This window comes from Pezoporus flaviventris, unplaced genomic scaffold (genome assembly GCF_033815535.1).
Source record: "Pezoporus flaviventris isolate CSIRO_AGI_PZ_B2104156 unplaced genomic scaffold, CSIRO_AGI_Pfla_v1 ptg000040l, whole genome shotgun sequence".
Classification (NCBI taxonomy): domain Eukaryota; kingdom Metazoa; phylum Chordata; class Aves; order Psittaciformes; family Psittacidae; genus Pezoporus; species Pezoporus flaviventris.
Genome location: NW_026892588.1, coordinates 6,699,681 through 6,725,061, shown reverse-complemented (window position 1 = coordinate 6,725,061; position 25,381 = coordinate 6,699,681). Strand labels below are relative to the sequence as shown.

The 25,381-nt window shown below is 37.8% G+C and overlaps 1 protein-coding gene across 1 annotated transcript in view; it reads right to left on the bottom strand.

Moving 5' to 3' along the window:
- The window catches only part of NR5A2 (nuclear receptor subfamily 5 group A member 2), a 94,939-nt gene that overhangs the window by 6,214 nt on the left and 63,344 nt on the right, over positions 1-25,381 (bottom strand). The window contains exon 7 of the mRNA XM_061465139.1: positions 21,994-22,141. Within this exon, the coding sequence (XP_061321123.1) occupies positions 21,994-22,141 (148 nt within the window). The remainder of the gene's footprint in view (positions 1-21,993; positions 22,142-25,381) is intronic.

The window sequence follows — 25,381 nt, the reverse complement described above, 5'->3', positions numbered from 1 at the left end:
GTAGTGTATTTCCACTACACGAAATCTTGATATCTGTGGTGAAGTTCAGTGCTTGTAAACAAGTTATTATTAGATAACTAGTGAAAATACATAGAATTTTTGTGACTCTTTCTATATTGAATCAGATACTCATAGTCCAAATGACCATAGTTTAGGACATCACTACACTATTCATCTGTGTGTAGATCTCACCAGTACTGCAGTCATAATAGCGGGGATGTAGAGGCAACCTGATGGCTGGTTATGTATTTTGGAGTGAGTCATCTTGAAGTAACCAAGATTTTTGGATATGACTTTTGATAAGTGCTCTCACGTCATGTACATTAACAATAAATGCTACAGTAAAACAAGACAAATTGAACAGAGAGATGAAACTCAAAGGATATGTGCTGTGAAGCTCCATTGCATGTCTCAATCTATGTTTTGTATATTGTTAAAAAAGAAGTTTGCCAAACACATCATTGCAATATAATTTACAATTACAATTATTTTTGAGAGAGAATCAAAACCTCTAGCTCTTATATGGATGAATAACAACAAAAGAAAAAATGTGAATATTAAGTTATTTCCAGTAGCTCTAATTTCTGCAGGTAGAACAAGAAATGCTATAGAGTTGTCACTTCTGGTACTTCGCATTTAGCTCATAGAGATACAAATGTTATTAGATAATAACTCTGGTTTGTAAGTTGATGGTTTTCCTGTGGTTTGGGATTGGTTTTGTTCTCTGTATTTATTATATAATTAGCTAAAGGTACATGCTTTAGTTTTCCAAATATTTCCTTTTTGATAAAGATCCTTTGAATGCTAAGGAGTTAACTTGGTAAAACATCAAGCAATGCTTGTGTAAGTCTGCTGAAGGCAGTGGTGTACAATGAGCGTGAAAGCTGCTACTGATGTGTACAGCACAAGTCTTTCATGCTTTCATAGAATTCTCCATTCCTGTCAGCTGTTTAGAATTGAAACGTCTCTTATCAATCTTTACATCGGTTAGTAACAATTTAAAGTACACATGTTTAAGCTTAATGCAAGAAATCATTTTCCGAGGTTTAGATGCTTGTAAATTAAATGAGGAGGAATGGGTTCCCCCCCTACCACCCACACACCCTTTAGAACCTAGCAGCTAGAAAAAGTGTTTTGTGTTGCTACAGTAAGTATCAGTCTCTTAGCTCTTCTACTTTATTCACTCAGGGACTAATTACCAACTTTTTACATGAAACAGCCTTACTCTGGGCTCACAGTGGGGCGCACATCTTTTTCTATCCTTATTGGAAAGTAAACCCTTAGGTCTTCTGGAATATATTATGTGTTTTACAAGAAGTAGCAATTGCTTTTCTGTCAAACAAAGAATTTTTGTTCTCTATAGCTTACTTTTGACAATTAAGACAAAACCAGAATTACAGTATGTCAGGATCTGCTCTGCAGTCACAGTAAAGATCTGCCAGTATTCCCAGAAATCCCCCCATTTTGATTATTTTCTGCATCTGTTATAAAACTCTGCATTAAGCTAAAACTGCAAACACAATTCAGCCTGAAGAGAACACTTTTGCATATTTTCCCCCAAAATGGGTCTGGTCTTTAGAGGGGAAAAATATTTAGGTTTCAGAGAGATTTTCTCCCTCTCATATTCCAAACATGAAATACTGAAAATTTGGTGGTGTACTAATCTGTAGAGAGCTTCCCTTGGTCTGGGGATTTTGAAAAGAAAAATGAAAGAGAATGAGAGATTTAAATTTGAAAACCAGTAATTCCTTAGGAGCAGCGTAAATATTTCCCAAAGAAAGCTGGTTCAATTTTACTGCTCACATCCCTCATCAGATACTCTTTCTACAGGAAGCAATCAGGAGGCACGTAGACAGACAGCTGTGCTGCCTCCCTGCATTTTCCACCACTGCAAGTCCTGTGTATTGCAAGGATGAAATAAGGTTGTGTTTAGGCTCCTCTGTGGCGAGAAATTTCTCCCTTTCACAAGGCTGGAAACAGTCTTGTGACAGATACTCCTTGAAATAGTACATGATACCAGCCCAGGATTGAGCTTTCTCACCCTGAATGGGCTGACGAACCCCATCATTTAAGGACTTCATTGATGACCAGTGGACCCAACACTTAGCAGCTTTTTGAAATTACTGTTAAATTTGTAGATAAAATATGATGTCTTCCAAAGCCTAGTGATGTTATCTTTGGCCAGGATGGCCTTCAGGCTCACCTTCCCAGAGGTTTGTCTATTCTTTCCACATGGCCTAACAAGCAGCATTTCCTCTGCTTAGAAACATGCTGTTTTACCAGGGAAAGATACAAGTTGCCTCCTCAGACCAAAGCTGGGGTTCCTGTCAGGGGCTTTGGTGTGAGATCATTCCCATTTGACCTTCAAGATGGAGTATGCTAATTCTGAGGAAGACTTTTCTGAGCATAGTTCAAAGAAGGGGGATTACTCAGAACTAGGTGACATTACCAAACCTTCCTCTATTCAAGCTTTTTCCTGTTTCACCCCACTGCTACCTCTACTTTCTGCCAGCCTTGCAAATCCTGTGGGTTACAGGACTTAAAATGCAGGTAGATTTTTGACATGTGATAAAAAATTTTTTGACGGCAAGAGTAGTAATGGTTGATAAAGTGCCAATCTCTGAAAATTACCCACAATTCTCCTTCATTGAAACTAATAGCAACAACAGTGGTTCCATACAGCACATCTGTCATGAAGGCAGATATATGCCATTCTATAGCTAAGCTTTGACAGACAAAATGCTATAATGAAGGAAGATTTATGGTAAAGATAAGCTCCTTACTGCAAAATTCCCCTCAATTTTATTACTGCAGGGTTGTGCTGAATATTATTCACTTAGAAGTCATGGGAAACAACTCTCGATAGACGTGTTTTGTTACGCAGTGGTAAGGCACTATATTTAGCACTTTCCAAACTCTGAAAAACCTTTGTGTTATAACAACAGAAATCACTTAAGACTTCCAAGTCCAAACTGAATGCATAGAAAACTTTTCCTGTCTTTAGAAGGATTATATTTTGGAAGTGGTTAAGCAGTGATCACTGCAATGATCAATCTCTGACTGTTTTTAGGGTCATCAAGTAATTTTCATTTTCAGTTGAACATAGCATCTGATAATGAACACATTGTTTTAAAGATCTTGATTAAATTCTTCTACAGAAATGTATTTCATTCATTCTGTCCTGGGTTCAGGCATAGGTGGGCTTAAACCATGACACATACCTAAGTATTAGGCAAAATTATATATATTTTTTAAACTAAGAATAAGATACTTATGAGAGAAGAAGCTGTAAATATTAGTTTGAATCTTATTTCATTCCCTCTGTGCTCAATCCTGATGGACCTTTGGTTTGTTTCAGAACAACTCAGACTCAACTAAAACATATTTTGTTGTTGTTTTATAGTAGTAGGCTTCTTTCTATTGTTATTTAAAATATTGAAATGTATTTTTCTATTTCAAAAAGATTCTTACTGAGAAAATCAGGTCCTGATGTATATTAAGAATCGCTCCTACTGACTTTTGCAAAGAATTTTGTAGCTGCTTCTGCTACTGTTAGTTCTGCAATGGAAAGGGAGACGTGGGGAAATAAGCTGAATTCCTCTCTTTGTGTGACTCATTTCTTTCAGTGCCAGTATAGACAAACGGCAAAGCCTAATTTACTTCTTGAATCTTTATGACTGGCGTAATTACTGAGTCATCACTTAGGAAAATAAACCAGACTGACTTTCAACAGCTCAGCCTGAATTTACTGACTCGAAAGTTAAACAAACAAACAAAATCTCCACCCTGGCAAACCAAAGTGAGTCAATATGTGATATGGTGGTAATTGAAACACAATAAAATAAGATGCAGCCAGGCCTCTTTGGAGGAAGAGCTGCTCACAAGCCCTGGCCCAAAGTCCACAGCCAGCTATGCCCTTAAATACAAAGTCCAGTGTTTCTCATTGAGAATCATGAGGGAATAGCATGGGCAGGTACAGACACAGAGCCAGGGGTGTGGGGAACTGGTTGAGATAGCTGGCTGATGAAACCATGGCCCAGCCCAGAAGATGCTGGACAGAACCACAGGCACCATGTCCCAAGCAGTGGTTCCATGGCTGGCACTTCATCCTAGCCGTGCCTAAACTCTAGTACCACATAACTTTTATCAATTTCTGAAGCTTCATCCATGCCTGGAGTTATGTCCCTGCTGATGTCCCACAGACTTGCTCCTGCTTTGGGTGAGCAGTGCAACATGCTGCTTGTCTCTTGCTCATCTGGGACTGAGCACAGGCTGTCTATTGTCTCATGGCTTATTCTGTAGGTATTTTAATACATGCTTAAGCATTCAGTGATAGGATTAGGTTTCACACTAGAGCATAGCGGCTGCTTTCTTTGAAGATGTGACAGAGGAACTGGAATTTGAGCAGCACTTGCTCTGTTGTGTCTTCAAGGAAATTCCCCATACAACTGGAGTTTCTCACCATGCCAGTGTGTGGTCTTAGCTATTGCTAGCTACAGGCTGATTTCTCAGTGAAAGTGGGCTCCAGTGTCTGCATTGAAGCTCTGCTGTTGCACTCTAAAAAATAAACTAAGATGATTTAGGCCCAGATTTATAGCTTGCCTTTGTAGTCTGGTGGTAAGGGAGTGGTAAGGTGAGCTGATGTGGGTTTCTGGTTCCTGCTTCCATGTTTGTTTATATATTTGACCTAGGGACCGCTTAAGGTAAGTGACAGATCGATCCTAGAAAAATGTCTCAATCCAAGTCTCTCTTTTTCAGGAGAAAATTGTTTAACCACTCTCCTTTGAGGCCATGGTCATATTTGTATGCCAGCACATGCTGATAAACGGGGGCACAAGTGATTTAGCGAAGGTCTTGCAGATAAACTGGGAAAGAACGAGAGTCAAAACTCATTTTTCCTAACTCCTCAACTAATCCCAGGTTCGTATTATATGTCTGGGCTGGAAACGTTTGTCTTCCGAATATTCAGTTGGAATAAGCATAGGTAAGAAAACTAACATGTTAATTACTATGCTATCAGCAGGCTTGAATATATATATATGTGCTTAGATGCAGGCAAATCTACAGCCGTAGCCCTAGCTCGTATCACTCTTACAGTTACCAGAAAAACGTATCACAATTAAATAGAGCAGAATTTAGGCTTCTGATAAGAGTAAAAATAATTAATAGAATAAATGGTAAATTTGTTGAACTTAATGTTTTCCCTAGTTAATTTCTGAAACATCATTTTAATCTTCAATAGCACACGAACAGTACAGGACTGTTGGTGTTTTAAGGGAATTGGCTGTCACTGTCTACAATTTGTAGGGTGTGAATAGTTTAAGTTGTCATAAATATTTATGAAGTTCCTGGGAATGGTGATAGGGACATCATACAAAATCCTTGAAGTTATGAACTGAGGCAGAAGGGGTGTTATATGCAACTTGTAATAATAGACAGTTTGGTATAATGTGGAGAGGAGTAAGAAACAATCTGTTATTTAGCTGAAATGAAGCTGGATGTTTAGAAAAAAAAAAGAAGGGAAATCTTGAAAGATTTGCTTTTATCTGGAAAATATTTGCTCTGCTTTCACTTAGTCATTTGCAACTTTTCTGAGTGATTAGATTTATTGCACACAGGAGAAGCTTGCACATTTTCTTTCCCTTTCTATTCCTCTCCTACTACTCAAGTACTGTTTAAAATGGGAATAATGGACAAATTAATCTCAGAGGTATTTTTACTGTTGCCACTAGAACTATACCAAGGGCAGATATAGTCCTGAAAGAAGAAATATAAACGTTTTCTGGAAAAATATTGAATATAAATTTCTACTGTGGTTAAAACACAGAAGTGCAGCTGCCACTGAAACCCTTTTGAGCATCAGGCTGTATCCTTTTATAAAGCCCATCTGTCTCTGCAGAGTATAAAAAATGCATGATCATAAAAAGCAGTACTCCTCAGGGGAAAAATCTCTCTGTACTAATCTTGTAGTCACTTTACAAAACAGTTTTTAATCCCAAATTTGCATTTGATTTTCAGTCAGGAACTTTTGTGTTTTTTGCAAAGTTTTCTTATTCCATTAGAATGAGATATGAGGTACAGTTTGTTCAGGTGGCAAGTCCAGACTATGAATAAACCAACGTTATCATATGAAAGAGAATTAAACAGGCAGATCCAAGTGGGGATATATTAAGCCAAATTTAAGCTCCAGTAGTTGAATTTAGCCTGTACTAGATGTCTAGTTTGCCTCAGGATATATTCAGCTATCCAGCTAATCGACTGAGGAAAACTGCCTCAGGTATGATAAAATTTACAAGAGAGCTCAGTCGAATAGCTCTTGTTATAAATACTAGCTTAAAGGCATTCTTCTGGTCTTTGGGATCAGGACTGTATTTGCATTTAATTATTGTATTTCAAACTTTTTTGAACTTGGTTAAAAATATTAGACCAGCCAGTTACAGCTTTATAGTGGTTTCCAGACAAGGGTAGAACTTCATGCAACTTTTTTATTACTTGGTGAATTTTGTTTGGTTTTATCCTTTTGTTTAGATCCAAAGTCTCACAGGTACAAAACTTGTTACAATATATTCTCTTTTAAAGAAGGAAATAGTTAAGCAAAGGTGTTTTAGTGATCTGCTGATCTGAGAGGAACAGTACTCCACAGTGACTTGATACTGTAATTGACAAGTAATTAAGAGTTTTAAGTCTTTTGTGCTATTTTGAGACAAGTGTGAGACAATCAACCAATCCTCTTTCAGACATTTTGATTTCAAAAACCTGTTTTTCCTCTTTTCTTGAGACTTTTAAATATGTGATTTTATTAGTTTTATGTGTCAATATTTGCACTAACAGGGTTTTTATTTTTCACTGACGTATCGGTGGAAGCTGATTCTAATTTAGAAATATTATGAAAAAGATAATCACCTCTGCCTGTTTAAGGTATGGGAAATAGAAATCAGTAAAAACCCTGTTTCCTTATAGAATTTTGTTGGAATAATATAAAGCAAAATGCATTCATTTAATTGTTCAGTGCTAAAAGCAGTGCAGTAGGACTACAGTAGAAACAAATATGACTCCTATTAGCCAAATATCTGAATTTTACTATTGTTATTTAGAAGAGCTAGACTCTACCTTGGGTATTTACAATTATTGGCTATATAAAAGTAGCTCACAAGACCATTGATGGTACATTGAAGCCGTTGTCTCAGCTCTTTCAATTCTGTACCAAATTAGCACTGACCAAAAATTTGCTGGGTTAGATGAAAAGTGCCAATGAGTTTGGTCCCATCATATACATGCATGTATCAGTCATCAAATCACTACCACACCTCATTGCAACAGCCCATGAATGAGCTTAAATGCAATGCACCATACACTGGAGCTCCTCACTGAGCGACAGCAGAACTGGTGGCCCTCAGACAGGGCTCCTGCCCTGTCCTTCTGTCCCTCTGGCTGCTGCTGGGCTTCTTGCAGGTGGTGGTAAAAAGAAACACTTTGTTCTCCTGTACTTTCAGTCATGTTTTCATGGACAGTAAACACAACGAAGTAATTTTCTACTGCAGTATTTCAAAACATATTGTTTCAGACATTGCCTACTGATCCGAGTGGAAGTTGCAAATTTCATTTTTTGTTGTGGCATATGTCAGTGCTTAGTTGTGGAAGTGGTTTGGCAAACAAGAGTGACAGAAGCCCAGATGGGGACATCTGCAACTAGCACTTTGCAAGTGTCAGTGCTGGCATGCAGGAAATGCTGGAGGGGCACCCAGATGTGTGTCAGTCTTTGGACTCTTTTCTGAAATACATTGATGTGTATACCAGTGATATTTGTCCTCATTGCTTACACTTTAAAACATACAAATATGAACGCTAAAAAGCCCACCTGAAAGTCCCTCTGTCAACATGGTTACTCATCAGTTAAACAGATAGATAGGGTAGAGAAGTGTGGAATAAAGAAAATACTCTTACACCGGCATTTCAAAAATGAGGCTCTTGGAAGAGTTTTATTTCTTAGTGTCCTGGTTTCAACTTAAACCATGACACTCAGCTGCCTCTGGTTTCTCGACAAGAAGCCCTCATCAGAAAGGGCTGGACACTCTCAGATAAGGTAGTGCCTCAGCACATTGGTAGCATTTCACTTACTCACTAAGGAAGAGCAGAAATAAGTGACACAAACTCCAGATTTGTGCTCACTGCTCAGCTCAGACTGAAATGTTTGGTTAGGTATGGATGTTTCCATAGACACTGTGGTAATAGATGTAACATGAGGTGCATGAATTAAGGGTCTTCAAGTTCCCATTAGCCTCTGGCTGGAGCTGTCCCTAATGTGATGACAAAAAAACTCATGTCCCCTGCACAGGGACAGAGGTAGTTTGATCCCCTGATGCCACATGCCAGACGATGGAAATGAGCACACCTCTGGCACTGCACAGTGTCTCCTGTAATGGTCCACAAAGGGGCTCAGGAACACGAGAGAGCCTCATGCAAACTGAGGTTTCCACTTTTCCTGTCCTGACCAGGCTTGTTGTATCACTGACATATATAATCTCAGGGTCCCAGCAGTGGTCTGATGAGTTCCTTAATGCTGTCTTTATTGAATTAGACTGTGAATTTTACCTTTATTGATGAAAGTATGGAAGGATTTATAATTCTGGATCTGCCTCTGCCTAAATCAACACTCATTGGATTAAGGCTGGCTCTAGCTAGATCTCACTGTACTCTTCAAAGCAGGGGTGTTTCCCCACCTATACATATTCTTTTTTACAGACAGGACTGTGAGTTACCATTTGGAATGGAATTTCTGTTCTATTTTTCATTTTATGATAGAAGTTATATGTGTTGGTACTCTGAAAATTGTAAAAGCAATTTGGATTTCTTACCTTAAAGGTTATTTTTGCTGCAAGTTATGCCCAGGCCAAGAGAGTACTTTCTTGTAGCCTTGCTGCCACAGCAGACAGTGGGATATGTATTGGCAGGATAGAATTCATGTAAGTACACATAAGCATCCTTGTGCTTTAGTTTCATGGAAATTCACAGGCTTTCAAATCTAAGATATTCAGCAATAAACAGTTCATTTATAGCTCTAAATGAGCTGTTGTTCTTGCCCTTCTTCATTTACATTCACTAATTGGAAGTTAATGTGTTCCCAGAAGCAAATACATATATTTAGACAAAAAAAAAATACACTATTTTTTCCAAATACTGTTGAAAAACAACTCAGTGCTTCTCCTAGTGCACTGTCCTAGGAGTGCTCTCTGTGTCAGCAGTGCAACTGTAGTACCTCTTTAACCTCTGTTTTATTAGCACAGAGATTACTGGTCTGTTCACTTTAATCAGATTACTTTGACTAGTAAATATAGACTAATTTAACAGAGATTATCACCATTCTTACCACTTCTGTCCAACCAAACCTAATGAGCTTATAGTTAAGCACAGGCCAGCAATACTTTATTTATTTTGATATTAATTTCCTGTGTCAGCTTCAGGTTTAAAAAATACAAATCAAGCCTGACACCTGGAAAAAAATCGCATAGTGGAAAAACTTGACATAGAATCCAGTGATGTCAAAAATCCTACATATTTGTTGTTTCCGATTGAGACATCCTTCATTTAGACCAAAATAACAGACATTTATAGTGTACCTTAGTGCTGGTGACTATTTAACAGCTAGGTGCTCTCGCAGCATGGTACTCTTTATGTGCACAGTAATGAAAGTTCGCTATTGATTTTTCTGTGGCTGCTTGTAACCATTATAGTTGATACATCAATAGAAAAGGAAAGCACAATGTTTCACAGGAGGCAGAAAATCAGAGAATACATGATGCTGTTACAGTAAATCATGGCATAATCTCAAGAATTGATAGATGGTTGCTGCTAACTTGAAACCCATGGCTTTCTCTGAAAAGACTAGCCTATAATCGCCCAATATGTTCTAACAGACTGACTGCCTGTAATAGTGGTAAAGGACACAACACAATGTTTCATCTTCAAAACAACGGTTTCCACGAGCCAGGTTGTTTTGTTGTGGTGGAATTCGTTTTGTGTGTTACTGCAGAAGGAGGGAAAAAAAGTGGTTTGAACACTGTTTAGACTTGTGCTGAAAGTTGTAGGAAAAAGAATATTTTATTTTTTTCCAAAAAAAGAGCACAGGAGGATTTGTTAAAAAAAAAAAAAAGAAAGAAAAAAAAAGAGGAAGAGAAGTTGTCATTAATTTTTAACTTGCAAAAATCTGCAGTTAGTTGAAAAGGAAATGTAAAAGAGCTGATTATTCTTGAGATCAAAATATTGGAGCTGTTTTGTCAAGAAAGGCAAATGCAGAGAAAATACATTTACCACAGCTGTTTCCAGTTCCACAGCATCCTGAAAGGGAGCCAAAGGCACGTAAGTAATTGAAAGCTCTTTTAAGTGTCTGCTTCTCTCTGATGCATTTTTGAGGGGCACAATGATCTCTGAATTTTACAGTATGCCTAGTGAATTTTTAGCAGGAATGTTCTAATTGCTTTGTTCCCTCTTTACTCCCTGACTCATCTCTGGTAGTTTTATCTGTGGCTTTAATTAATTGTAAGGGTCTTTTCTCCCTGTCTCAAAAGGAAAGGGAGGAAGAAATACAGGTAGGAGCTGGCTAGCTGGAGAACGGTGTGCAGTCTAGATGACACCACTCCCACAGTAACCTCTTCACAATGTTCCTTTCTGAAAGAATATTTTCACTGTGCATATTGTTTTCCAGTACTTCTTCAGGTGATGTGAGTCTGATACCTGTCCTTTACAGCCCTGCTGGTGACTCCATTCTCTAAAGAAGAGAACAGTATGCATCATTTGTTCTGCTAGGCTATGGAGTTTCCCCTGGTGAAAGACTGGATAATGTCGTCTATCTTGTCTTGAGCAGTTCACTGATCTCTATTACAATTTTTGTTGGGAGAGAGGAAAGATGCCGTTGTAGTATCATTCCCCATTCTGATGTTGAAATCTTTCTCTTTCTTGAGATGAGACTTTCCTTCTCCTGGCAAGCAAAGGTGTGGTGCAATATGTTTAGAATGCACATCAATCCCTCCCAGTGCTGGAGATGGTTTTAAATGTAGGAGTTTCCTTATTAATCTTTGAATAATCTTGTACAGAAGAGCTCTTAAAATGTCCTTAGGAAGATGGCCACGTACATATTAAACTTTTGCCAGCCCATACAGTTTTGGTGCTTACTCTCAGTTTGTCCCATGATCAATGGACATGCACAGGATCAGAGCAACACAGAGCCTAAGGACTTGCAGTTTTCACTTCCCTCCCCTTTCCTGCCAGCAAAAGACATAGGGACACTATCCAAGCCATGAACTTGGGAAAGAGTGTTTCTGCGCAGTCCCCTTCTGCCTCCCAATTCACTATCGCAGCTGCGTTCAAGACTGGGCCATAAAGTTTGTTTCTGAATTTTCCTTCATTTTTTCTTTCCTGTTTGCTTCTATTTCCTCCCTCTCCACCTCTGGCTTGGCTTTGATCACAGTTCCATGGTTTCTCTTTCCTTCCTGTCCTTTCCCTCCTGTTTTCTTGACCCCTTTCCTATCTCAAGGCATCCAGTCTCTCTGTTCCTCTGATCCACAACACTGCTATCCCTTGCTTTCATTTACGACTCCTGGCTCCTGCTTTGCCCACATATCCTCTTCTCTGCCACTCGTTTTCCCATCACTCTTTCAGATACTTTCTCTCCCCCTGGCCTCCTGTTTAATTCTCCTGCTACTTCTTGTCATTGTTTCTTTACAGTATTTCATCTCTCTATTTTAACTCCCTCAGAGACAGACATTGCTTTTGTTTCTCTTCCAGCATCCCATCTTGCATAAGCAGCAAAGTGAGAAGAGAAAGAGGGGAATTTGGCCTACTCTATAGTGTGTCTCCAATTAATGGCCAGCATTCACCCATATAAAAACTTTCATGTAAGAGTCTCTGCAATGTGGTTTTTTTTGTAAGTAGAAATATATGAGGTGCAGTTTTCAGTCTATACATTCTGGTTTAAAAAGTATTTAATAAGTTGTCTGTTACAACTACAAATTAGATTTAGTTATCATATTCCTTTAGCATGTTATTCATTCAGTGAAGCTTTTAAACACATGTTCAAATTAAGACCATAGGATGGCCTTACTGGCTCCAAGATTAAGGATATTAATTCATTTATGTATATCTTAGTATATAGCCATTTATTCCCATGTTATGCTGGGAAACTTGGCTAACAGTAGTAGCCACCGATGTTAAACATTTCTGCTAATAGCAGCTAAAAAATTCTGTATAATCGCATGCTTCCTCTGTTACATATATAATACATTCAAACTTGCACCTTAAATGTCTAAAATGTATATTAAAAATGAGACAGAAGTTGCAAAAATATTCCAAAAGTAGAGACACATCTAAATGCGGGTTATTTTCAGGTAATTTTTCCCCGTTACAGGAGCTGTTAAAAAGCCATACTTACTAGTACTGTATAAACATATCAGAGAGGGGAAAAGTGCGGAGCACACTGATTGGTTTATTCTGAAATCCCCACTGTCTCCACACAAAGGCAGCAGTACAGAATACAAATATCGTTTGATACCCATGTTTCTAATTACTTGTGAGATTTGTATCTAACAAATATATGACCTAATTTTCTCTCAAGCATCTAATCCTATTGTTATTTTGAAACCTTGTAAAGTATGCATTTTAGAAAAAAACAATATGAAAAGAAGTACTTGCTGAAGACAGGGAAGCTTTATTTTTTCTATGGCTCCCAGCTGTCAGACAAGCAGAAAACATATCCAGTAATGATCAGATCGGATCAAATTCATGCCATTGTACTCAACAGCTACATTAGAGATGAATTTGCAATATTCATTGCATTTCATGAAATAAAATCGGGGAAATCAACAGTGATTAGTAAATTTCCTCTATAATTTAGTGTAGTTTATGCAAAAAACCCAATCAGCCATGAAACAGACAGCTACCTCTGGAATTCCTGCAAGAATTTTATCATTCATGGCTCCTGCATCCAGGGCTGAGATGAATGAGTAAAGATTTATTTATAAAAAATAATGGTTAAATTCTTAACTGTGGCTCATAACTCCGACACCTGTATGTTTTATATTATGTGAATTTTTTTTTTGGTGTTTTTTTTTTCCCACAGGAATGATTGATTGGAGTTTTCATGACGATAGATACCTGTGAGATAAACACTGTCCTACTTTCTTTCATACTGCCTGCAGGATATGTGGAACCTGGATGGGAGCCTGGACAAAACTTGTCAGCTCACTGAAAAAGTGTTCGCAGGAGAACACGGTTGTTTATCAAGGTCGTCACTCCATACATCATCATTTAGCATCTATAAGGAATTTAAAGACTGATTTTTAATCATTTGGCTTTGCTGTGGTTTTTGACATAAGGGAAGGGAAGATGCTTGCTTTAATTTCTCTAGAAATAAATCAGAAAAAGCAAAGAAATTGAAGAATAGGGTGAAAGAAAATCTATTTTGTTCTGCATGTGCTAAAATGCTAAAATTCACTTCTAAAAATAGTGTCTCAAAAAAAGAATTTTAAAATCCTTTGCAAATTATTGGACCCTAATATGAAAATAGACCAAGGAACTACTCAGAAGTTGAGTAATCTGTAATGGTCTTTATGTTATCGGTAGATATTTTAAACAACAATGAAACAGCAGTTGTTTCAATGTGGGTATAGTATCTTTAATACTCTGGATTTCACCACTGTTTACAAAGATAGATAACTATTGTTTCCATTTACCAGATAAGGTTCTTGAGATATCATTTAAGAGACTTCAAAGCTCCTTGGTAACAGAGTCAGAAGCAGAATTAGAGACAAGAGGGTTGATTTCTCTATTGGGCAATGCTGGTTCCATGAAAGAAGGGCATCCCTCATGAGATGATTCTTAAATGAGGTTTTGTCCATATTCATTTGCTTTGCTTTCCCAGAGGATTACAGTAGAAAAGTGGATTAGCTCTTCTAGTGGCAGAGTGGAGTAGCCTGCCTGCTGTGCTTGAGATCCAGAGAGGAGGTAAATGTTCCAGGAGCAGACTGGCTATTTAACTATTCTCCTGGCCCTCATATTTAATAAGAGATTTATCTTTACCTCTTTCCAAGGTGATGTGGACATGCAGAAGCAAGGGACTATATAAATTGCTGACAACTGCCCACATTAGAAGTCATAAAATTCAAACTTGGCAAATGAAGAAACATCTGTGAAAACTGTGAAATTAGGAGAGTCGTGCTAAACCTTCCTATGAAATTTACTTTCACTGATTTGGGTACAAGAAAGGACTGATATAATCATCATCATTACCTCCTTCAGCCTTCTGCTCAATGCAAACTATAGATATCCATCCAGCAGTTGTACATCAAGTTTATAACTTTTGACTGAGCTGCATCATATTGATTTAAAGAAGTGGTCATCTTGGTTTCAGATTTCAAGAAGCAGAGCCTCCATCATACCCAGAGGTGAGGTTTTCCAAACTGGAATAGTGCCTGTCACCTATGTATTGTCTGCTAGTCAATACTGGTCAGCATCATCCCCTGTGTAGATTGTATACGTTAAAGGAGGATTTTAAAATATCACCTGCCATTAGGGAATTTGGAAATGTTACTATTAGTAAGTTTGTCACAGTGAAAAGATCATCCCAGCTAGGGGTCTCATTCTACCATCTCTGATTTCATTCCCAGCCTATCTGCAAATCAGATGTTCATTTTAAAAAGTCTATTTGAAATATTGTTAGTACAGCAAAAAATAATCAAGAATCAAAGGGGGCAAATATTTTGTGGAAAAACATACTTAAATAAATCTTGGCTTTATCTATTAGTCAGCTGTCAGCTAATAATAAATTGTATTCAGTCCATCCCTTGTTATAAATATATATTGATTAGTTTTAAACTCCAAACTTCAGAATGAGTTATATCTGATCATTGCTAAACTGCTCTCTTCACTAAGACAAAAAATCCCTAACACCTATTATACTGCATTTAATTAAGACAAGCATCAGCTTTATGTGCTATTATTTGCTCCTGCCAAGTCTCTGTGGTATAAATATTGAGCAGTCACATCTCCTGAATACTAATCAATCCTTCCTGAATTTCAAATGATTACATAAAGTTTAGGAAATGTTTCTCTGCCAATATTCTCGTATTCTTGCTGTAGTGTTGAGATATGAGACTGGATTTGGCAAGTGTGCAGTAAGTATTTTTCTAAATTCAAATGTAATGTGGGGAAGCCTGAAAGCCCTGGTTGAACAGAACCCCTTTACTGCTCACTGGTGTTTACCCTGTACAATATCTTACAAGTACATTTGGGTAACAGAATGGATGAATATAAGAAAACTGATTTAATAAAAACACCTTATAATAACAGCCCATATATATATATATGAATTATAAATAACATACATCTAAAAGAAGATGTAAAAGTAGTTGTATATTTAAAAACTGCAAAAAATAAAAACCTACAAAATGACCACTTTTGAAGAACACTGCATTGAACCCTAAGTACTGTTTGGCAGTGTGAGTAAGCAGTCAACACATTTGTGATGGCAAGTCTATCACTGGATAAGTGCTCCATGACTGACTTGCATTGGCTTGCCAAGGAAGACTGCCATGTGAGATAATTTTTGCTTCAAATTCACAGCACCTACTTCAGATCCTGGGACTGAAGGTGCTTTGTGAAGACAAAGTAGTGTTATCTGTGAGCTTCTTGGTGTCTTGCCAGATAACCACCAGGCCCACTTTACAGGGAGGAGAACAGCATCTCTGAAAACTACACATGGCTTGTGCCTACCCTATGAGAACATGGGAAATGCTTTGCTGGCACTCTGGATCTTCTAGACCACTGTCCTACCTTTGACAGTGACCGAGAGCAGATGCCTTAGGGAACAGTGTAAGAAGAAGAAAAGCATGGAGTGCTACCTTCCAGGAGCAGTCACTCAGGCTCCAGCAGCTGGAAATTAACAACAGCCAGGAGCAGCATTTTTTATATTTCATAGCTTTCAATGGATTTTCCCTCTGTTAAGTTCTCCAGGTGACTTTTGTAACTACAAAAACTTTCAGCATCCTCTACATCTTGGATGTGCCAGAGCTGGATAATATGCTGCGTTGAAGAACGAATTTTTGCATTTTGAGCCAGTCACCTACTAGCTAAATTAGTTTTGTTCTGATACTGAAGTATCTGTATGGTGCCAGGATGCAGAAGATTTTTGGCCAATTCTTGTTCTTAGTAAGTTTCCATGTTTCATGGACTGTGCTTTGAAAAGCTAGTGTATTCTCGGCCTTATTAAACAGAGTGTGAAAGGCAGATCCGTATTTGTTGAAAGTATAACATCATTATTAGGAAGGCTACAATAGAGATCTACATGCCAAAATTTGCTAGGTTATGCCTTTACGTCTGTACTGCACTTAGGCATCTATAATACTGCATGCATTGTCTGTTTTCTAATTTTCCAGTCTTGTTCTGTTTTCTTTTTGGTCTGATAAAACCTCCTGCCTTACTAATTCCTTCATTTCATTCTCCTTTTTGTTGTGTGCCCTTCAGCATCATGACTACTACAAAAACTTAATCAATAGTCTTTGTTATATTACTTCCCGTTGATGCTTATATACTTATTTTCCCATCTGAATATACAATGCCTCAAATTGAACCCTCAGCAGAAGCTGAAGAGAAGATGTGTACAGCCCCATGTTTCATCATCATTTGCTGCTGCTTTTCCTATCTTTTCTGTCTATTTAGACTGCAAGCTCACTGCGGCAGAGATTCTGGCTAGTCTGTGAATGTAATAGACCAATGATGTTATATGAAGTATATTAAAAAGTACAATAGCTAATTTAATTTTTTTTTCCCCTTCAGCTCCAGAATGTTGCATAACTGCATTGATGTGAGTTACTGAAACCAGGGGAAACAGAGCACAGGCTGGTTTTGTGCTGCTGCTCCTTTGGCACGTGTTTGATAGAAGAAAACTCCAAGTCCTGTGAGCGGTGAGCTCTGATGTTTCAGGAAGTCTAAAAGCAAGGAAAGATTAATTTGCTAATATCCCTCTTATTCAAGAGAAATTGGAATGGAGTGTTGCAGATCCAGATGGATTTCTGCTGAACCCTTAAGTACGGCTGTGGTTTCAAAACTGAGTTCCTTTTTTATTTCTTGTTGTTGCATAAACAAGAGCCCATTTTTTGTCATCCAGAGCGATTAAATGTTTACCATTTCTACAGGACCCTCTTGTCTCATGTTAAGTGAGATGTGGGATCAATAGTGGCTCTCCAATTATTTGTACATTGATAAAGCCTTCATTTCTTAAATGAAGTACATTTGTCTATGTTCTGATAATGATAAGGGAGCGGTACTAGTCAGCTGCTGCCTAGTCTAGCATTTAGCTCCACAGGCAGACGAGTGCCTGGCATGGGTCAAATGATGTCTAACTTTCTTCCTATTGGCATTTCACTTTACAAAGTGCTCTGATGGGAGATTTGACAAATCATCCATGCTGAGTTCAGATAATAAAAACTAGCAGGACAAATGGGAAGTTTTGATAAAGAGAAAACAATGGCTGATTTCAGGTTAAGTGACCAGTCTGTAAAGCTAGGGGATGGTAAAATGAAGAGATCTGTTGTGTCAGAAGATGATAGAAAGCATCCTGGGTAAGGTACTCCTTTGGTTCTTCAAGCATCATTTAAATGTAGTCATTTAGCACACTTAATTGCTGAAAAAATGATCTGAACTTTATTCTGTGGTAGGAAGCAAATAAAAGAAACAGTGAGGCAAATTTTGGCTCCACTAGAAACAGTCTAGAATTCTCTTTGTCTTTAGTGAGGCCAAGATTTCAGCCCAGTGGAGCATGCCAATCCATTTCAGTCCCAGAATTAGAGAATTTAGCAGCATATTTGGGGACAGTTTGATTTTGTTGATAGTTTTCGTTTTTAATTTCTAATTCTGCTTTATGACAAAGAATTTCCAAGCTAATGTCAAATTTGGTAGTGAAAATTCAAAAAGGGTGATAAACTGACACATTTGCTTTTTCTATCTGTAGTGTTTCTCAATTCAAACCAGCAATCATTAAGACAAAGAAACAATTTGTATTTATTTTTAAAACTACTTTGTGATAATGTGTACTGTGGACTATACTGGTTATATGCTATAGAAAAATTAGGCATATTATTACTCTGGGATTAGGGTAAAGAAATTGTATTATTCTCAATTTGGCTAGCTTTGGGAAAGCCAGATAAGTTTGCTTTAATTAAGTGGTAAATTTGATGAACTGTTATACAGCTGTGTGACCATCATCTTTCTCAGATGTGCTTTTTCTATATTTTGAACATGAGTTCATAAAGCAGTGTTAAAAATAGGTTTAACACTCCAATCTGTTAAAGATTTCTTTATTTCACAGTTTTGCGACTTATGCCTGGCCGGTATCTTTCCATCAACTGTGTTATTACAGTTGTTGAATTGTCATGGCTCTGTCTTGTTTCTTTTTGCTTGAAAGAAACCTGCCAAGTGCAACTCAGTAGTCAAGAAAATCCAGGTTTACATATCTCTTGAGCTACTGATATTTTTATTCATATATCTTCAGATCATGGGGGAAAAAAAATGGCTAATATACCTGAGTTAAATTGTGTTTTGGCATGCTGATTGCCTTCATTCGGGCCAGGTTGCATAGAGCTTTGAGCAACCTGGTCTAATGGAAGGTGTCCGGGCCCATGGCAGGGGGCTTGGATGTAGATGCTCTTTAAGGTCGCTTAAAACACACACCATTCTATAATGATTCTGTGATTCATTCATTTTGTTAGAATCAAGGGGGAACACTTCTACAAGTGAAAACACAGGAATAATGCCCCAGAAGACACAAGTTTTGGGGTTTGCAAATATGATGTAAACCTAGGTCAAAGAAAGGTGAGCAAGGATAATTGCTGTCAGAACTGGTGTCCTGATTCACTTGAAAGCAAGATAATAGCTCAGGATAATTGAAATTGAGATTGATAACAGAAGTTGCTATTTCTAGACCACCTAAACAGAAGAATTCTTTCAAATAAATCACCCTGGTGGATGGATTGCTCCTTTCCGATAAAATGCCTCAGCTTCGGCAGTCCAGCACATCTTCAAATAAAACATTCAATCAGCATCTAGTGTACCATTTGCATCAAAGACAGACATTGGTACAGAATTCAGGCATGTCCATCAGAGATCAAATAGGGGGAAAAGTGACTAGAAAATGCCTTAGCAGTTATACCAGGCTACACAACCAAAAACTGTGAAGGGCAATTTTGATCACAATATCTGTTTCTATTTGATTCACTGTGATCTCAGGTATCAGACTGGTGCAGTTGTGTAATGTTGTTGTTGTGTGTGGTAAGAGAGGAAAGCAACATATATTTGTTTGTATGTAGTGAGGAGGTAGGCACTGAGGGAATTGCCACAGGGAACTGTCTTACACAAAGTTTGTGATTCTTTAAGAGAACCCTGATGGACTAATGCAGTAGATTATGTAACCAGATCAAAGTAATGTGATGGACTTCAAATTACACCAAACTTTCGATGTCGTGACAGAGTAACTGACTGACCAGTGATGGTGCAGTGAAGCTGTGAAGGAAGGGGGTCTCTGCTTGTCCTTTAATGTCCTTATGAGTCAAGGTTCTTGTTAATCTAAAATACAGCTGAGTCCAAACCACGCACAAGATGATAAACTCCAGTGTGATCATGATGACTGTGCTGGGTGTAAGGACTGATTCATTCTCTGGCTTTTTAACCTGCAGGAGCACAAATGCTGAAGGACTGATTCAGCTGAAATGGTTATCTGCTGAGAGGAACAGGTGTGATGGACTTGCTCCTCTCCAAAGTTTGGCAGTGATTGGATTGAAGGATGGCATGAAGAAGCACTAGTGGTGGACAATCACTGAAGTATGAAGATCTGTGGACAGTAAAGAAGGCTTATATACAGAGAGGTAAGAACTACCTAGCTGTAAAGACATTTGTTTTTTATAACCGATGGAGGGAATTTAAAAGTTACATAATGCTACATATAGTAATACTATATAGAACTAAATAGCTCTAAATAATGAACTAACTGGTTTCAAAGGTGTTAAAGCTTTCTTAGTTACATCAACTTTTATATGCAAGTGATGTGACTACAAGGGTCCTACTCGTGGCAGAATTAGCCATTATTATAGCAGCATAAATGAGATTAAAACTGGATAACCTGGCTGGGTGCATGCTTGCAAGGTATTCCTGCCCAACTGCATCAGAAGCTGAGCACACTGCTTGACAGAATTGGAAGAGCTAAAGGTGCAAGAACAATTCCTAAATCACTGCAAAGTACTAGAAAAGCTGATGAAAGCCATCAAACAAAAAGGTCACGTAAAATTGAGAATTTTCCAAATGCACTTCACTTATTCAGCTAATTTAAAATATCATGGAATGGGGATGAATTCTCTAAATATTTTGTCAGAGGAAAGCTGCAGTCTGTTTAGATATTTCTGTGCCGATGTTTAATGACTGAAAAGCCTACTTATTAGGAATTCGGAAATCGGAATTCTTGCTATTCATCAGATTAATTCATAAAACATATTTTCTGCAACAGATGGCTTGCTTTTCCTTCTCTGAATCTAAGAGACAGAAAGCAATGAAGCCCTGAATACAAAATGTTAATAGCAGAGAAATCCATCATCTCTTCCTAGATTTCAGAATGTACATACTTCATAACAGTCAATTCTGTTGGCATTGTTGTGTCTTTAAAAAGAATTCTTTTTTTCCCCTACAAGTTCTGTGTTCTATACCTCTGAAGTGTTGATGTTTTATGCTTCTTGTATTTAAAGAGAGCAAAACCAAAACCAAAGAAGGTTCAAATTCTAGAAACACCACATGGACGGACATATTTAAGAAAGAAACTGATGTGTTACAGTGTAACCAAAACTGTTCGCTTGAGTCTAATTGCAATTGTATTATAGTAATTAATTTATAGAATTTTATTCCTTTACTGAAGATTTTTTTAGAAACTGAAAAATAAAAGAAAAACATTACTAAATGTCAGCACTGCTGATATTTCTTTCATTCTTGTGCTTGGCTCAGTTGATCACTCTCTTTGTAGACAAAATACCTTTTGAGTAAAATAGGAGTTTTGGCTATGGAGGAGATTAGACTGGATCTGACCTCATTTATGTTTTTTTAAGTCTCTCCTTTGAGTTACCTGCCAGTAAATAAAAATTCACTTGGCCAAAGTTTATTTAGACCAGTTTTAAGTCAACAAAGTGCAAACGTGAAACAGAGGACAAGCAGAAAAAATCTATTCCTACAAAGTCAATAGAAATCCATCTCCCTAAGCCCTTTCTTGTTCCTGACACCGGTGATTTTTCTTGACTGATTCATTGGAGGGCACTGGTTTAACTAATTTGTCTTGCATAGGTATCTCCCATTCTGTCCTCTCCACTAGTACAAAACAATCTCCCCTTTAGAGGTTATTTCCTAGCTAGATCTGTGATGAAGCTATTATCATTAATTTTCACTTTTAGAGTTCCTTTCACTTTTAAAAACCTATGAGATACATTCCTGAGTTATGGGTTATGATGTGACAGCCATCATATGCAAAGAAGATTGTTTATACTTACCACAGATGCTGCTGAAAAAGAGGGGTATTTCAACCATACCCCCACTCCATCTGCTTTACATAACTAAATTCAATATCATAGGGAAACATGGCACTCTGTATTTTCCCCTGTTCTCTAGAATTTCTAATAGAATCTTTTTCTTGTACTGGAATATTCAGAAATCACATATAGAAATACAGAAAGCTTGTAATACTCTATGAAACCCTCTAGGTTTTAGGAGTAATTTCCATAGAAACCCACTTTTAATCGGTATACATAGTTTTCCTGCAAATGATAATTAAAAAATAATCCTCAGATTACTGTGAACCTCATGAAATAGATTCCAAATTTGTGTTCTTCAGAAAAAAAATAAGAAAAGAAAAATATTATAAATGTTTTTAGAAAAAAATAATAATACTTTCAAATATGAAGAGTAGAGTGTACCTACCTAAACTAAACAGCACCAGGAATTTGAGACATACAAATTCTCGTAGATCAAACTGCAGGGAGCGAAGCTTTGCTACTAGTTCTTGTGCATGGCTCATAAGATTGTTGAGGGTGGCTCCAGCTTGGGATGCTATTATGGAATAATCCACCTGTAAAAGAGAATTGTATTTCTGTCTGTTGTCATGCCCACAGAACCACTTTTGGATGTTTCAAGCAGTCACATACAACCAGGAGACTCCTGGATAAAAGAATCATTCTCAATATAACGATGTTATTAAGTCAAGATGATTTTATACATAAACTGATTCTAGCACAGTGGTATATGCTGAAAATATTATTAAACCACATATCTTAATGGTATGTCACATCAATCTCAATGCTGGTTTGTCTGTATTAGCTTTTTATAGAAGCTTTATATATGAGAACTGCTTATGACACGATAGCTGTCCCCATATCTGTTTGTTTTATTCATTTGGTGTCTCTTGTTCTCATTGTAATTGTATGATACGAAGAAATACTGATGAAGTGAGCTTTGTGCCTACACTGGGTATATTAGTCCAGAGGGACATAACTGTATTCATGAGAAATGGTCCAGTGTCCATAACTTGGCCAGAAACATCTATTCAAGCCTAGAAATGTCGGTGTATTCCCACAGGAAAGAGGCATTGTGTGGGTAGTTTCTGTTCTCCTTAGCTACACAAAATCCTGGTATTCACTGGAGTTGGTTCCAATGAACTTGTTCTGGCGCGTCCGTCCCTGCTAGCAGAGTGCCGGACACACAGGCCAGCTGCACTTGCCTTGTCCCAAGCAGTAACCGCAGCACACGGAACTGCTTTCTCTGGGGGTCTGCTGCCCAAGTCATGCGCTTATTTGTTCTCTGGGGTAGGCTGACCTATGAGCTTTCTGAAGTGATACTTGTACATAGATATCCAAAAGAAAGCTAGAATTAATACACTGCATTGAAAACTTAATATGCACAAGCAAAGCATGCTTAAAGCCTGTCATAGCTGACACACCCCCAGCTAGACTTGAATCTTGGGCATCCTACCCATTGCTTGCATGCTGAAAATTTTCTGGCTAATGCCATTCCCATTAAGGGATATTTCTATGCAGATGGCTGTACCAGCCTCTGCCACTCTAAAGATGTGTTTGCTTTGTCATGGGAGGGTGGCCAGTGAAGTGCTTGAGTATGGCAGCCTACAGGGATGCTGTGATGTGAAAGTGAAGGGCAGGGGCTGGGGTGAGCTGGCTCAGAGACATGGCTGGCGAGACTGGGCAGCTCCAGCATAGTGACAGCAGAATGGAGCAGGGGTGACCAGAGCAGCTACTTCAGCTGAAATACCTTCAGTTACCCCTCTTTTCACCAGAGTGCTAGCTATCCCCTGCAAGTGCCACTGTCCCAAGGAAGGGGCCAGGTGTGTTGCTCACTTCTGTGATGAACCACCTCAGCCAACTGGCTGAGACCTAAATTGGTTATTGACGCATTTTCAAAGTGCCTTTTCTTGCCTGGCTGCTCTAATATTACCAACACCTTTGTCTTTTAGGAGCCTCCATAACAAGAGGGAAATTGCTAACCAGACTCCATGTAAGCACATGTAAGTGAAGTCTGGCTTTAAAAGAAGACTAAGCACAATGGTAAGTACACACTTGGGGTTAATGAATTGTTTAAAAGTATCAGTGCTATAATCCCATCTTTAAGGTCTCCTATAATAAGGTAGTTAATAAAGAATGACCCAAGGAAAGAGACCACTACTGTGAAATTTTGCTTTTCTATGCACTGATTCCCTAAAATCTATTTTTTAAAAGAACTTTTAAGGAACATGTATTTAGAAATATGCTTTTTGATTTTAAAACTACGGAATTGGTTTTGTTGAAGTATAAACAGCAGTAAGGCAAGCAAAAAAAGAACAAACCTGAAACACTTTAAACCTGACAAAATTTCAGCCAGGAAAGACAGAGCTGTAACTGAAGGGAACTAAATATAACTTCTCCTAGTGATGACCTTAATATAATCAATATGTTACTGACTTTTAATAAGATATTTTATTTATATGTAACCTCAGTGCTCCCGGGACAACTGCATAAGAAAACTGAAGTTACACTTTTTGTATGGATGTTAAGAACAATACTACACCAGCTCTGCAAAGGAATTAAAATTGTGCTTATGTTACAATTAAGTCATTGGATTATCCTGTGAGGTAGGTTTTATTGCTCTCTCTTACACCTGGGAAAACTGAAGTAGTGACATTAAATCGCTTACTCAGGGCCAAAGAAATCTGTGACAAAAGTAGGATCTGGTCTTTGGAAATCCCAGCCAAATCATCTTTCATAAACTACTTTCTAGTTCATCTGCTAATTCTCTCTCTTTCTGTCTATATACTTATACATATTTCTTTATATATATGTGTGCATATATATACTTTAATAAGAAAAAGTAACATATCTCAAATACTTTTTATTCAAAGAATAGTGTAATATAGTGACTGATTCAACGAATTCATGTTAAGAAACTGGTCACATAAAAATAGCAGCTTTCACAACTTAATTTCCCTTTTGTAATTGCTAAGGGTGGGGTGGGAAATCTCAAAATCCCTCACTGAGATTCTGTCTTGTGGGGGAAATATGCTACTCACTTCATAATAAGAAGTTAAGATGTCTGGATGTCAGGAATATCAGTGGCTTTAGTGCAGTGATTATGCCATAATGGTAAAACCCAGTAGATGCCTGGATCTCCCACCATCCCTCTACTGGAGAGCTCTCAGGCAACCTGCTACTCTTTCAGGTGCATTTAATATTTGCAGCACCAGCAAATTTGTCTGGGAGGCAAGTCCTCATCTGCCACTCACCAAGAGCAGCCTGTATTAAAGTTTTATATTTATTGACATTTCATTACCATAATTGACTGCAGTTGGTTCTCTAGGAGAAGGCACGGGGCTGCCTCCTAAGCAGGAGGATTGGTCCCTTGGGTAGGATTTGCAATTAAAACCGACGCAGAATGGATTTTTTTTTTTATTGTGTAAATATGATGAGTTGAATTTTCAGCTTTAACTAGAGAATACTGGGTGTGCAGGAGGCTTTTTTCAAGAGTGAGCAAATTTGTAAGTCAGTGGAAAGATGACCCCCAAAGGTGTCAATCAGTTTATACTAAATCAACTGTGCATGAAAAAGCATCAGTTAGTGTATATTCTGAAAAATGGTCACATTAAAGAGTATGCTCTCCTGCTTGCTTGGTTCTCTATGCAGAAATTGATACTAAAAGGTGTATGAATTATTTTACCCTCTAATTAATGACTAAAAATACTTTTCAAGGACAGAGATTAAAACAGTCTGAATCTTGAGCAAAATGCTTAATTGCACACTGAAGTCTTAGCATTTACTTTATATTGTAC